This window comes from Triturus cristatus, chromosome 9 (assembly GCF_964204655.1).
Source record: "Triturus cristatus chromosome 9, aTriCri1.1, whole genome shotgun sequence".
NCBI lineage: Eukaryota > Metazoa > Chordata > Amphibia > Caudata > Salamandridae > Triturus > Triturus cristatus.
In genome coordinates, this window is record NC_140592.1 from 367,858,129 (window position 1) to 367,874,039 (window position 15,911).

At 43.0% G+C, this 15,911-nt stretch overlaps 1 protein-coding gene across 2 annotated transcripts in view; it reads right to left on the reverse strand.

Annotated features, from left to right (window-relative positions):
- The window catches only part of RRP9 (ribosomal RNA processing 9, U3 small nucleolar RNA binding protein), a 153,736-nt gene that overhangs the window by 25,560 nt on the left and 112,265 nt on the right, over positions 1-15,911 (reverse strand). Inside the window, exons 11-13 of one of the 2 annotated variants that reach the window (XM_085625167.1) lie at positions 10,089-10,151; positions 4,309-4,466; positions 3,252-3,331 (exon numbers count right to left, since the gene is read on the reverse strand). In XM_085625167.1, coding sequence (XP_085481293.1) covers positions 3,252-3,331; positions 4,309-4,466; positions 10,089-10,151 — 301 coding nt within the window. The remainder of the gene's footprint in view (positions 1-3,251; positions 3,332-4,308; positions 4,467-10,088; positions 10,152-15,911) is intronic. The other variant, XM_085625168.1, reaches the window with a different exon arrangement.

Here is a 15,911-nt window from a genome sequence, read left to right on the forward strand (position 1 = left end):
GACCACCAAGGGGGGCCCTCACACTGTACGAAGTAGCCGAGCGCTGCCGAGAAGTCTCCTGAGAGATCCTTCTCCTATCACGTACTAGCCCAGTAACACCACCACACAGGACTCAAGGAGGTTGTCTCAAGACAAGCAATTCTTGATCAGCAATAAAAAGGTTACGAGGTCAATATTTACACGAAGGGATCGAGGGATCCACCAAAAGTCTCAGTGTCTCTTTGGAAGGGTAGGGGTAGCGGGACAGTCTTTGGCAGGAGTGCGGTACGAGGGTACCTGGGGCCCAGTTCTTATCCTCAAGCTGGAGGACCTCCGGATCTCGGAGGGGTCGAGCCGCGACGGCGTCAGCAGGGCTCTGGCGTACAGTTCGTGGAGAGCCGCGATCCAATCAGCAGGGCTCTCAAGATGGTTTCTGCTCAGCTCGAGCCGCGACGTCGTCAGCAGGGCTCCGAGGGAGGTTTCAGCGAGGTTGGGCCGCGACAGCGTCAGCAGGGCTCCGATGTTCCAGGTGGCTTCAAAGTGTTCACAAGAAGGAGCCGCGACGCAGTCAGCAGGGCTCGTGATGGTTCCGACAAGAGTTCTTCTCCGTAGGGTCAGCCGCGATTCAATCAGCAGGGCTCTCGACTCCGGGATACAACTGCCGATCTGTGGCGGGGTTGCCCCAGATATAGGTCTGGAGCCCTTTGATGTCCAGACCCAGGTGCCCGGTGGGGGCGGAGAGGCCGGGTGGAGGTGGCCAGACGCCCAGCAGGAGAGGCGCCAGGCCCAGGGGAGTTGCAGGGCGATCACACCTCGAGAGGGGAGGACAGTTGGGGGTCCCATCGATACTGTCCTCCGCCGGGGGCGATGAATGGTTCCTGCGGCACCCCCTGGCCAGTTCGTGGTGCCTCGACGTCGGGGCTTCGCTGGGGTCGAGGCCGGGTTGAGCCGGGTCGCGCTGGCTGGTGCACAGAGTCACGTGGGTGCCAACACGATGGCGGAGCCACGAGGGGTATGCGACCTCGTGCAGCTCAAGATGAAGGGCCTCGGTGCAGTTCAGAAGGGTGGCCCGTGAAGGCCGGGGCGGGGAACGGGCACAATCCACGGGGGTAAGGACCATGCCACGAGGCCGGGTCCAACAGTGTGACTGGTGGTACTCCTAGGTGTAGCGGACAGGATTAGCAGATCAAATTGCTCTCCAGTGGGCTCTTAAATATCTTGCTTCAACAGAGAACAGGCTTTTTATACAGTGCAACATCCACTAGGTGTAGGCTTCTCCATTACAGATTGGTCTTACTCTGCTTTAAAATCTAAATCGGACTCCTTTGTACAATGTTATATTCGGGCCGGAGCACTGAAGACTACTTTTAGTGCTTTACCATCCTTTAGATTGAAAGTATATTACTCTGGGTATTTTACATGAAATACATTAAAGGAAGAAGTTCAGTGGACATTTAAGTATGTATCAGATTTCTCTGCTTAACTTTCCTTTTGGCCGATTACAGGAGATTACTTAGATGATTTTACTCTGTTATATTACAGAAGTTGAACATTCCCATTACGTACTCTGACTGAGATTACAATATATTTATCGGTTTATTTTACCTTGCGTTAGAGGATGCAGTAGGATTAAGAGATTATAGGAGTCACTTTTACTGCTTTGCCCCGCTTTAAACTACAGAATGGAATATTCTAATTTGCACTGCCAAATACATCGAGATTCACCGAATTATAGAAAGACTACTTTGCACATTATATTGCAGAATTAGATCTGTGCGGGCTACATTGTTATTTCGGATTACAGAAGTTCTTTTGATTACTTTAGTCTGCACCCAATTACAGAACGAAATTACTTTATCCTGCATTAGCTAACAGAAGATTGAGTTGTATAAACAGCACAAGCAGTAGTACCTGTGCAACCTTCCATCTCTCACACTCACACATACACTCACCTTTCAAGGAGGCACATCAATAGCAGAATGAAACACAGGTAGTAATGGTACTAGGTTTTCGAATGCACAAAGCAGATAGTAACAGAACTATCCTGCAATGCAAGGGAATCCCTAACACTGTCCTGGTTCTTTCCACATAACACCATGCATCAACATTCTATTATATAATTCACTCTCCACATTCTAGACACCAGTTAAGAAAAACAGAGTATGGAGACCCAAATGATACTACACACATTTTACTCCTCCTAAAGTTGTCCTCCACAAAAGAGAAGATTCCTTTCTTTGGTGATAAAAATTGTCGTACCACTCAAACAGCTAAACCACATCACTTTCTAATTGAGGCAACAAACCTATCTACCTACATAAACCAACAAACTCTGCCAAATTGCTAACCATCTCAGATGGACTACCTGGCCATAAGGAATTAGAACTCTCTTTGTCTAAGAACAATGAGATGTAAAACTACAGAGGCGCAAAATCACATAAAAATGCATAGCAAAATAAAAACAAAAAAACTCATTACCTGACAATCTGAGTTCTCAAAGCAATCTTCATTGGTTAAAAATATAATTAACATATCTTTATAGATGGTTTCCATCATGTTAACATGTGATTTTAGTTATTACTATTTATTATTTGTTTCAAAGAAAAGTTATTAGAAGGAAAAAAAACAACAAAAAACACAATGGACGGGAAGGTGACCCAAAGTATTAACGAGTAGTCAAGGTTAATTGTCAGTGCAACAGCTTAAGTGCGATGAACATTCCCAGAGTTGGGGTCTGGGCTCTTCTGTGCTCTAGAAATCCAGCAGCAACTCAAGGATGAGGCCCAGTAGGCAGAAACCAGTCTGAGGCTGCTCGGAGGTGGCCTGGCAGTTTGGGCTGGATTGTTCATAGGGATAAATGACCTAATCAGATTTGCATGATGGTGGTTCTTGCCTGGATTGGCCCAATCGGCAAGAAAGAGGAACTGAAATATGATCCAGCATTAACTATCAGTGGTGGAGATTAATTCAAGCCTTCCACCCAACAGCTTTTCGTTCACATTTCTGTATTCCCCGTGTTCTCTGTGAAGTGTGGTAATGCATTCCTGGTGCAGCAGCACCGTGGGAAACCACACCCCAAACTTCCACTAATAAATACATTCACAATGTGTAAGATAACCTCTGTTACATTACGTTATAATAAGATCATACATTTGTGCACACCCTTTGGACGAATGATCTCTGCAGACCTGGACTTCAGTGGCACAAACTTCTTCACTCATCCACATTACAACATAAAAAAATGCAACTTTACATGTGCATTTGCCTCTTACCAATGGGATATCAAATAGAGTCTGTATGCTCCGAAAGCCAAGGCCACAGCGCCAGAGCCTCAAGCTAGAACTGTGTGAACCTAGGAAGAGAGAAACACAATGGAATTCTTTACTCAAACAAAAGAGAGACCTTTGAAGGGTAGCTATGGGACCAAGCCTTCACCCACACCCATAGGAGAAAACCAAAAAAAGAAGACAGTCTTCCCTGTACCATAAGTGAGAAGTTCCGTTAACACGGTTATAGGTTGGAAGAGTTTGGACGCTTATAGCCATTCAAAAGTGTACCCTGAAAGTGACAGAAAAAGGAAGGGATCTACCACAAGCCCAAAAGAGAGAACTGTCTTTTCCTGGAAAAAAGGACACTATGAAAAGGGGAGAAATAATTTTGCATTCATATGGGAGTGTGATGCGTCGTGGGAGATGTTATCGGGGGGCAAAGAGGTAAAGTTATAAGCCCACAGAAATGTCTCCTAAATAAAAAAAATAAAAAAATAAATTAAAAAAAAATCACAAAAGGTCACCATATGGAAAACCATTCCACTCATACGCACCATGGAAAATCAATAGGAAACAGAACAAACCCGTACATACACTTCACACTCCTGAGAAGGGTGACAGAACGTAAACTGAAAACCTTTCGCCCGTCCCCACTCCACTTATTCAATAGGTTTTAAGTCTCTGAAGTTAAACCTTGAGACATTCCTCAACTACAAAATGCAGCTTTTAATACAAAGGAGAAATATACTTTAATACCACAAAACAGGGTGGCACTTTTTGCTCGCCCTTGCTCTATTTGAAAAGAAGATTCACATCCAAACTACAATAGACTAAAATTTCATTCACCCTCAAAATGAATACACATGACCACATACAGGCAATTGATGGCTAGGATAAGACCAAATTAACATCAAAACCAAACTACAGAATCTAGTCATAACCAATCTGTGAGCCTAAAGCAAAATCTTTCTGAGATAGCAAAACCCCTCCACCATAGCAATCCACTAGTACTGTTGCAGTATGAGGAACGGCAAATGTTATGGGAGAGAAAGAGTCTCACAGGTGGAAGCACCTGTTGCAACAACATCACTGTTCAGCATGGCTGCCACTGCGGAAATCCAATACGGCTGCTCTAGGCCTTGGTCGCCACGGACACCATGCGCCTTTCGTGCCACGGCCAGCGGCTTCTTTTTTGAAACACTCCAGAGTGCAACAGACCTGAAAGCAAGAACATATTAACATCATTTCTAAACTTCAATGTGAAAAAACTGCAATCCAGCTACTGCCCTCCTCAGTACCATTGCTAATATTAGTTTCAAATTTCTTTTATGTCTGTACAATTCTTCCTTGGCTCACAGCGAAGGAAGCATCTACAAAAGAAAGATGTAATCCTGGCCAGAGGAGGAAAGGTGCAAATAGGAGGAACTCTAAATATAGTGTTCTCTTAATGTTAGGTCACTCAGGAGGCGGACGGATTAATTTTGTGCAAAAACACAGGCTAATCTTGAAACAAGATAATACATTACAACATGCTGAGCTCAACAAGTTATGCATAAAGGTCATGTAGAACACCAGTCAATCTGAAATGAAAGAAAACATTGCAAAGTCAGCAAGCTGCCCCATGAATTGGGTACTGCAGCACCGTTCAATCTTTAAAATCTTTAGCACCCAACCTCTGGGAGTGAAATGTGATCCATAAAATAAGTGGTGCCACGATGAAAGGTTGCATATCCTCAGTATGACTAGCACCAACAGAACGTGGAATACTGTGTGTCCCTCAAAGGGGAGAAATTGCAACTTCTTGCTTGATCTTCTTTTAAATCAGTTTCTACTTGGAGAATGGAGGGACTAATAAAACTAACATTTTCATCAATTCAGGGACTAAAACAAAGATTGCAATGGGAAAACAAAAAGCGCTGCTACCTTAATTTGCACTGAAACGTCATTTATTTTTTTAACCACACTCCGGGAACACGGAGGAAAGAATAAACTATTGAAGCGCTTGTGCTGTAATAGCATAAAGGAGTGTAAATAAAATGACTCGCCATATATGTTTAATAATATGCACACTGCCGAAACACTTTCTAGGTCTTGGTGCTTGCTAAATGTGACATGTTGGTGGGAGGCAAGAGACCATAATGCATTTGCAAGGTACTTTCTAGTTTTAGTATCTTCCAAGCGTGGTCAAGTGCAAATAAATATGCTATGATGTAACAGAGGAAAAGTTATCCCTTTGCCTCCTTTCCACTCGCTTCAAGGACTCAAGTTCTTGAAGAATACAAATAGGAAGGACTGAGGAAACTCACAGATGTGGATTTGCCTTGGTTCCTCCCTTTCCAGAAAGCAGTGCAGAGACACTGGCCACACGATGGGTCACAATAGGAAACATATGCAGAAGGTTGCAGCACCACAGTGAACTGGGTTCCTCTGAGAATCATCAGCATCCCCTAGGTCTTACTTTCCGCTGCCCAGTGCATTTTCTGACTAACATGGTCCTGCCTCGAATGAAAAGAGTCAATTAAATGTGGTGAGAAAAATGTGTTGAATATAGGACCAGAGCGTAGCCCTTATTGTTCTTCACCTGAAAGCAAGTAGAAAAAACACCCACATAGGGTAGTCATTTTAGTGCTCTACTGCTGGTCGTTTACCACTAGAAATGGCCATCTTCTAACGCTGCTTCAGACAAATCTTTCAAGTCTATACAGCCGAACGAAAGGTTTAAGGATATATTCATTTGAAAGTTTTACAAAACCTCTTTGGCAAATTCAGAGTATTGTTTTAAAAAAAAATGTTACTATCCACCAGTGCTATATTCCTCAGTCGCCATGCCATGCCTGCGCTTCTGATGTTCTTTTCGAAGCAATCTTGAACACATCTTTTTTCTGAAATTCATGAAGCCAAGATTTATCCGCAGGCTTAGAGTAAGGTGCATTCCAAAACCTGATCCCTGTAAACTCCCTGTTTAATCAAATATGCATGTGCCAAGCACAATTCCGAAAACGGTACATAGTTGGGCTCTAGTTTCTGCAAATACTCTAGGTCATTGATCCTACGCACCTCTTGTACGGCACAGAGAACTTGGAACTAGAGAGGAGCAAGCACAGTGCTTTCTGGGCTGAAAAAGCAATAATTTGAACTCTGCTCTTCCTAGAATTAGGATCACCGTCATGGTTCCAATCATGTAGGGTAAACATTAATTCCATAAAACATATGATCCATGTACTTGGTGATGTTAGCATGGTTCTGATGTTAGTATGGTTCACTGGTTGAAGTTCTAATAAGGGATGAATTTCAATGTGTTTAGTCAGCCATTTTAATAGTTCAAATACCTGTGCCATAAGGTACACAAACTGCACAGAAAGCATCAGAGAGATCATGTAGAGGATCACAGTGGGAAGAGCACTCTTCATGATATTTAATATGACCCAGCGTCTCATGGTTAACTTTAGCTGAGAATAAGTCCGCTCTATACAGCCATGACACATTAGTGACAATACTATTCACATAGAAGTACATCTGGCTAGGAGTCAGGAGAAGCGAAGAGAGGAGACAAACGAAGTACGAGTGCTATGTAGAAAAAGAGGGGGGGAAATTCCCTCAGGACAAGAACACTCACTCACCGTTAGGTGACATGCTTCTTCATATGGGTTTCCTTCTCACACCGTAGTGTGGGCTACGGGTCCCCAAGGGTAGGAGCAGATGTGTTTTCTCAAAAGATGAGCGTAAGAAATACAGATGAATGAGGGGCAGAGTGCAGAAAAGAGTGAATGAGTGTTGTTTAAAAATGTCTAGCTGAGTCCACTAAGTTTATTAGGTGGTCACAGTGACATAGTTAAAAAGCAAGATGATTAGGGATTCAACAGATATACCCTATTTCGTAAGGGCTACATGTTTCTGCCATCCGAGGGTCTCCTAGAGGGATCCAAAGGCATTCGTCAGGAACTAGATTATCCAGTCCTCTGCAAGAAGTGAAAAAGAGAAACTTAAAATGGAGCTGTGCGGCCTTTTATTCAACGTCCCTCTTCCTTTCAGAGGGATTTGTGAAACTAATGTGCAATATAGTCACCTGCACTCTCCAAGCTCTTGCACCATCTTGTGGTGCCCAGCTATGTTATCTAGTGCCTCCTCAGAAGAGATGTCCTGACAACCATATGATGAAGCATGTCACCTAATGTTGAGCGAGGGTTCTTGTCCGGAGGGAATTCTTCGCCCTCTTTTTCTACATAGCACTCTGTTTCTCTCCGCTTTTCCTGAAACATAGCCAGACGTACTTCCATGTGAATAGTACCTTCTTGAGGGATCAGTACTCTGGCTCCTATAGATCCGCTGAAAGATCCCAAATGTGTTTATGACCTTATTAACAATGACATTAGTATGTCTTGACTCACTTTACCAAGGGTAAGAAATATTGGGGAGCATTCTTATCACATACAGATAGGAAGAGTTCTGCTTTGAATTTAACCAAGGAAGATTCAGGACCTCCCATAGACTATGATCTGGAAAGAGAAATCTCAGCTGTGTGTAGATTTACAGCAGTTACGGAAAGCAAAGCCTGTTTCAACAAACAACTGATGCACCATATATTGATGCTTTTGCAGCGATCTACTTAATTTGTCTTTTTTAGGTAAAAGTACTCTTGTAGCTACCTTTGCAGTGTTTGTTGCTGAAAGAAAAGAAAAAAAACTTATCTATATCTATCACACAACCCCTGCTCCCAAAGGAAAAGAGCACGCACACGAGAGTAGCAGGAATACAGCTTCTTTATTATGATGGACCTCCCACGACCCAGCTACCAGGAGAGACGCGTTTTGGCTGCAACGACAGCCTTTGTCAATGTGATATAGCGATATACACAGTTATATTTTGATACCCCATTTCTTTTTCTAAGGGGGTGCTTTCCTAATTCTCCACCTTACACTTGCCTTTTTTTGTTAGTTTACAAAAAAAAAATTTGATCGGTGCTAAAATACCAGTTGTTGGGCCCTAAGTAAAACCACAGGACAAATGCGAGGTTTGTGCTCCAATTTGTTTTACTTCATATTTTTAAAAGTGATTGAATAATTTCAGCAGTCTAACATGATCTTCCAGTCTGCCCGTGTCATGTCTAAACGTTTGTTCCCACTAAGATGCGCGCTGAGGCGCCCACACAGATTCTTGATTCATGTCGTGTAGAAAGAGCGAGAGCTAGCAGAAAAAACGTAAAAGGTATCTTTCACTATGCAGGGCATGGCTGGCCAGTAACTAAAACTGCAGGTCCAGCTGCTTTAAATGCTTTATTGGCCTGTCCCATGCTGGTTTACTGCAGTGTCTATGCAGGTGACTGCACTCCTCTTAATCAGCATCTCTACACAGATTAAATGAGTAGCTTAAGTGTTGAGCACATGACACAACCTTTCGCACTGCTTCTCTAGTCTCCCTTTTACCAACGCTTGAGTAAACCTGGACTGATCACAGTCACTACACTAGGGGAGTAAAGTATATAAAACAGCAACTTGGATAAGCAACTGGGCACCGTGCAGTGTGGCAGTGCAGAACGTAGCATATATTTAAAGTATTCTGATATATATATTTCAATGTCTGCTTTGGTAAAGTGTACCCTTCACATACGACCAAATTAACCTTCTACATAGAACATTTAGCATATCTTCATATAACTGAGCTGGAGGCAGTATGAGTAAGCCTCAGCTGCAAACTCCAAGCTAAAGTCAATTTGCCACGATGAGAGTCCAAAACAAACAACTGAATTCCAGTTGGAAAAAGCAGGGGTCATACCGGTGTTTTTATTGTTGCAGTTTTTAATAATCTTTGTCTTGGGTAGATCTCCACAGCGGGCAGTCTATGGCACCCATCAAGCTCAAACTGCTACCAACACCGCTCAGATGCTGAAGATCAGTCACCGCAAGGACTCGCCACTGCTCTCGATTTTGCACAGATTATGCTAGTTTCCCAACTGTTTTTGTCCTCCCCATGACGGCAACAAAAAATTATTCCACACCCATTGTCACATACCACTCCGACCTCACTAGCGCCACTAGCCAATTCACCACAAACCGTGTAGTAAACAGGATAGCACATCCTCTCACCCACAAAACAGAAGCACCTGTACACCTTGGAGAATAAATAGTTCCTGCTAACCATTACCTTGAAGCCTTGCACAGAAATGAGGAAATATACACTCCAGCGCTCCCTGTACAGGCCTATATCCCTTTAAAAGCAGTGCATTAATTCACCTGGCAAAATATTTCACCAAAGGAGTTAATTAAATGTTCACCGAAAACAGTGGGTAAAGTGCAACTAATCTCCTAAACTGGGGAGTGAATGGGTGGGTGTGGACAAATCAGGAAGAATATGGCACAGAACTGTCCCCCTAACTTTGCGAGTTGATGGATGCATCGCAGATTTCTCTATTAGAAGAGATGCCCAGCTTTTATGGAAGGTTCTCTCACACATGAGGATGAATGACCAACTGCTAAATTTGTAGGCAAATAGACATGGACTGAAGGATCTCAATCCTCCCCTTAGTTTACAGAATGAACAATATATGGAGACATGCCTGTGAAACTCTGTCAAAGGACTGCATTACCATAGACTCCCTTGGTTCACTTATGGGAGACCGATTAGCAAATTGTGCCGTTTTCCCTAGGTGGAGCATCACTGATGGCGAATTTGTCATTGCATGGAAGCGGCACTGTTTCAGAAGTAAACAAGGTTTAGGCATTACTGGAGAATGCCATTGCCAGGATGCAACTGAATGACAGTGTTGTGGCTGCACCTTTATTGTGGATGTCGTGACAATGAACTAAGTCTTTAAGAGATAGGACAAATGTAGCAGCTACATACCCATCATCCCCTCCGGACACCATGTGCTCTTCGTTGATCAGCTGGATGCAGTCAATGGAGCCACTAAAATGAGGCAAGAAAACCAAAGATCAATAAGAGCCATTTCAGGAGCGAGTGTGGGCAGGAACGCAGGAGGGCAAAAAAAAAAAAAAAAAAAAAGAAGAATTGGAGACAAAGCCGGGCAGGGAACAAAGTGGTAATGAGTCACTGCATGGGTGGGAAAACCATAATAGGGGACAGAGTTCCTATTTTGGGTGCCCTCCAATGCCAGCTGATTCCTGTTTTGAGAGAGCCAACCACCAAATTTAAAGTTAAGTGAGGGAGATGTTCTTGGCTTTTTCACAAAATTCTCAAGCCAACACTTGGCTGGGGTTGCAGTAATTTAAAAAATATTTTAGGATATTTTTTGGTCAAAGGTGGCATATACACTTCGTTACACAAAAAATCAACATACCAATCTGGTTTATTAACGCTTTGGCAATGGAGTCCATTGTGTAAAAGGAAACAATACTGATGCTTGCTATGGCCCTGGGAGTGAACATCAAAGTTTGAGTCAACCAGTTGCAGAATGTATAAAGCTCGGTTGTCAGGTGAGTTATTGGAGTATCAATATCATGTAGTTTAAACTGAGTTGGGTGCAGTGGCAATTTGAAACATGTAATACAGATATGATCAATGAAGTTTTTGAAACCACGGGTGTACATGTAGTAGAAGAAGGGATTTCTGAGTATTAAATGAGTTACTAATCTGTAATTACAATTCTCTAGCATTGGGTCCTCCATAGATTTACATGCTTGAATTATAGTCACAAGCTTGACTCATTCCCAGTCACCAAGTTGAAAGTCCGACTAACTTAGCGGTAGCAATAGGTAACCATAATAGGCCTGAAAGCTTTTAATCAGTGCCACATTAGTAGAACAATCTCCTTACCAAAAAATACCAGAAGTCCAGCCAATAAGGAGACAGTACACTAAACTCCACACCTTCCAGAGGTTATCCCACCTCGGATTTAATCATGGCGCGTGGTGTAAAGCAATTCCAGAGCCCTGCTCTTGCTTCAGAAATATAAGTAACTACATCACTTCATAAATCTTTCTCCAAGTTTTTCTTGAGGGTATGTGTCTTGGTGTCCTCCACAACTGGGAAAGAAAACCCTCAAAGTCTTGGATATGAAAAGTTCTTCCGAAAGAGGAAGCCTCTTCAAGCCTGTGAAGCATGTGGTGGATCAATACTCAGGATTCTACAATGAAGCTCTTGTTGCCTTTAACCAACTTATACACCAAAAGATTAAGATCTGCAGAAAATTGACAGACAAAATCTTCGATGAACAAGAGGTCCCAGCATTCAAGCCTGCCTCAAAATATTCCTTCCATCAGCAGAGATGTGCAGCCCCAAACTTTGCAACCAGCAGAGCATATACCACCAGTACCTACAATATTAAGGCCCAATCAATCATCCACACGAGAGAGATCCACCCATAAGGCATATTCAATTGCATACATTAGATCAGAGCTTAGAGAACAACGACATGTTCCATGTTGTTACAGAAAAAGCTTCCATATGACTACAATTAGCACAGAAATGGACGGCTTCCTATATTCGGTTAGTTAGCCAATAAATCCATTAAAGACATACCAATTCTAGACCACCTTTGGCTAGAAGAATTCAAACTTACAAAAATACATTCAACTATCGCTATAATAATCCAGATACTAGACAAACAAGTATTGGCAAAGGCAATAGGTTGAAGCAATTGGAGAGCATAAGGCGTTGGCAATGTTAATGCATTTGTGTATGGCTATGGGGCTGCTTTTACTGACATTTTAGCTTATGTTATTTATGTATATGAATATATGTGTCATAGCTAAAAGATAATGCTAGCACAGTATTTTTTTCTACTGCTTACGCTGTACATAATATATCTCTGAAACTGTTGTTGTACTTTCATTGTTGTTGCTTATTTTTGGCGTAATGTGTAATTGTTATCATTTTATGTAACATTGTGTAACCAAACGTAAAGCGCTCTGATACCTACGGGTCTAGCCAGCGCTATATAAAATTCATTTAATAAAAATAAATAAATACAAAAATGCATTAACATTGCAAATGCCTACAGCTCTCCGATTACCCCATTGGCTATCCTCTGTGATTGGACTACTATTGGCTTTGTAAAACTTCACACTATCTAAAAAGAAAGACGTAAAAACTGTATACTGAATATGGAATGAGACCCTTAGCACGGTTTGACGGCAATTTTTAGGCCGCATTATTGGACAGATGGTGTGAATTTTTTTTTAAAGTAATTTTGCCTGAAATAAAGTGTTACCAAAAAAAAGAAATGAAATGGCACAAACACACTGAAAACATGGAAGTGTCACAGATATGCAAATTAGAACATCACACATAAGCAAATTCAGGTATGTTATGCTGCCACATTATGATTTAATGCCACATACTACACCATTCACTCACACGCTTGAAAAGGATCCTTCACTCAACTGCTGATACTCCTACCTGAGGTAAGCTGGATTTAAACAAAGTGGGAGTTTACACATCTTAGAAAGGGACATGGACAACGCACACACAGTGATATAATTAGACATTAAAAAAAGACTTTGGCATATCCTCAGTCAACAATAGTTTAGAAACAAAAGAGGGGCAGTAATCATGGGAAGCAGAGCCGCACCGACGTAGGAGAAGGACAAAAACCGGACAGTTCTACTAAAAAAATTAGGATGCGGACATTATAAATGAACTATACAATAAAACTGGCTGTCATTGGACGCCATGGTGCTGTTTTTTTTTTTTTTTTTAGAACAGTAGCTGAAAAATTCACGCTACTACCAATTGAGCAGGCTGTATTCTTAAGAAATACATGTTTTTTGTTCAAAGCAACCCAGGATTTTTAATATGAGAAGGCAGTAGATAAACAGATACAGGAGATTTAGTTTTCAAGGTAGCTTTAATTCATTGCGAGTGACCACTGTCCAAGTGGTTTTGAAATTCGCTCATGCGATCGGCTGGCAGCAGTACATGTGCTAGGAAAACAGGCATTTATGCGTTCAAGAATGCCATTTGAGTAAAGCATGTGCTCCATACTCTGTAGAAATTAATACACTAAATATAGCGATCGCAACGTGAGTGCCGCTTTATTGTTTTATAGACTTCATATGCACATAAAATGAATGTCGGAGTGCGGTGCAGCTGAAAACAAAAGTGCTTGTGTTAAATACTGAAAACAAACAAAAAATAATTATCGGAGCGTGCGGCTGAAAATACAAGCACTCGTGTTAAGTGCAGAAAACAAGCATTTGCAATGCAATCGGTCTCGCATTTGTCAGAGTTAGAGCTATTGGTGTTCTAAATGTATATGTTTTTATTTATGCATACTCATTTCCTTCCCTTATTGTACTCCTCTGCGCTAAGACAATAAAGGCGTGCGTGAAGTACACTCTGAAAGTACCAGATATTAATAAAAAAAGCTTCACGTGGCTCTGGGGTTCCTTCAACTGGAAAGTGTGGGGGTGGGTTGATTTAGAAACAGAGGAAAGCGAGAGGAGGAGGAGGGCAGTCGGTTTTAAAAGAATGGGAAGCTGGTGGGTTTTAAAAATATCAGATGGGGCGGGGGTGAAGTGGAGGGCATGAAAATATTGCAGAGCTCCTGTTTTCCACAGAACATTACAGTGTCCTTGTTCTACCCAATAGGCCATATAACCCAGCAGTGAGTGCAGCGCGCAGCTGCAGACATGTTGATAGAAGCAGCAACGGGAGGTGGGGGGGCAATGCATGGAGAAATGGGCTAGCGACGAGCAGGGCACAGAAGACACTAGCAGCTGCAGGCATGTTGATAGGAGCAGAGACCCAATCCAGCAAAACACACAAGCACATGTTCTTTTAATAGCAGGGAGTGCCAGGAACACAGCGCCTAATGTAAATAATGATGAAAGAACATAGCAGAAACCACGTGTTTGTGAAGTGTGTGCCGCTAATTACGTAAAAGCGCGGCCACACTCACAAACAGATATAATTTTAAAAATACTATGGAGTGTGCAAAGTAAACATCTAGCACAGAGAAGGGCACTGTAATACCTGCAAACAATGCTGCTCCGAGGCTCATTAGTTCCAATGGAAAGTTTTTTTTGGCAGCGGGAGGAAGCCAATTGAGAACAGCCTGCTTGCTCTCTTTACGCCCTGACTGCAGCTGTGGGAAGAGGTGGAAGAGGCAGCGGGGGCTATGAGGAAGAAGCCGTGTTAGGCAACTTGCCCTGTTTGCGCCGTGCCTGCCTGCTGGAAAGAGGTGGAAAAGGTTGAGGGTGCCATGCGGAAATAAAGGTGCGCATGCTGTGTAATAAACCACCACGCTTGTAACTGAAATCAAACGGCACACTATAAACAAGCTGGCACCATTGCATGAAAAACAACAAGGACGAACGTGAACACATGCAGTGAAGGGGCCCAGTACTAGCAGGGGTTGGGCCTCGAAGCCTTTAATGCAGCTGGCCCCACCCGGCGTCAGTCACATTGAGTTAATGTCCCTCCACCAGCAGGTTGGACTCAGTAGGGGCAGCAATACATAAAGTTTCACAGGAACCATTCCACAGGGAGGTGCACGCAATCAAAGCCACAACCCGTGTTTACTGTAAACTGCGAACAACTCAAAGACCGCTCAGATAAAGCCATGGCCCAGACCTGCTCCAGGAATCCGCTCACCCTGTGTGCCAAACTCGTCAGACGGACATTATTCCTCCTTCTAATTACTGGCCACGCAAAGGCCGGTTACTGAAAGGAAGGTTTTCTTTAAAGTGGGCAAACAAAAGATGCAAATTACAACCAATGGGACTCCTTTGTCCACCCATGTTTAGGACAGTGGTAAACAACACCCCAGTAGCAGGCAAAACGAAATCACCCAAAGCTACAGCATTTTTTGTCACTTTGCATCCTTATCTAAGCAAAGATAATGTTTTCCGTTTACTGCATTACGCACGCGCACGCAACACTAATGTCTGAACTCTGCCATCTCAGGCACATTAAAGACATGCTTTCGGGCACCTGAAAATGCCAAGGGCCTCATTTGGCAAGTCTGACTGCAACTGGAGAACCTCAGAGTCTGAAATGCCCGGTTGTTCGTTAGACATCTAAACTTTGGTGGGGTGTTGTTTGGTATAACCGTGTTCTTTTCACACTTCAGACTTCCGTATTACATATTGCGCATCAGCTTTCAAATCATTCTAATGTATTTGATGCAGATAAAAAAGTTAACAGTAAAAGGCGAGCTGAAAAGTGAGCTCGGAATGTCGCACCTTCTCAGCCATTATAGTGAATTAGCAAATTGTCAGCAAGCCATCCACAGCATCTGTTCTGGCCGACATCTGTGGAGGATGAGAGAGAGGAGGGGGACGTCAGGCGGGAGACGGCAGCGTCTCTGCCTCCTAGTGTTTGGGAGTGTTTCCAGGCAGCGGGCTGACATTCACCGAGAGGTGCCGACTGCACGCCCGCTTGGCAGACGGAATGCACTCGCCTATAGCGGTGTAAGGAGAAAGGTTTCATTTGGAAAGGCTGGCAGGACAGGGGCATGTGCAGTCAGTCACACGCCAGACACGCATTACCTCGTAGGAATTCCGGTCAATTTATTAAGAAATGATTTCAAAATGATTTCACTTTTTAAAAACTTCTCTACACCTCACACATAGCGCCTGACCCGAGACATTAAGCAGAGCAGGCCCGGGCATTTGTGTCTGAAAGCGCTGCGCCTTCAAAGTGAAAGTGGGCACTTCCATGAACTGGTAAAAATAAAATTAAATAAAACCGGGAAGGGTGGAACGG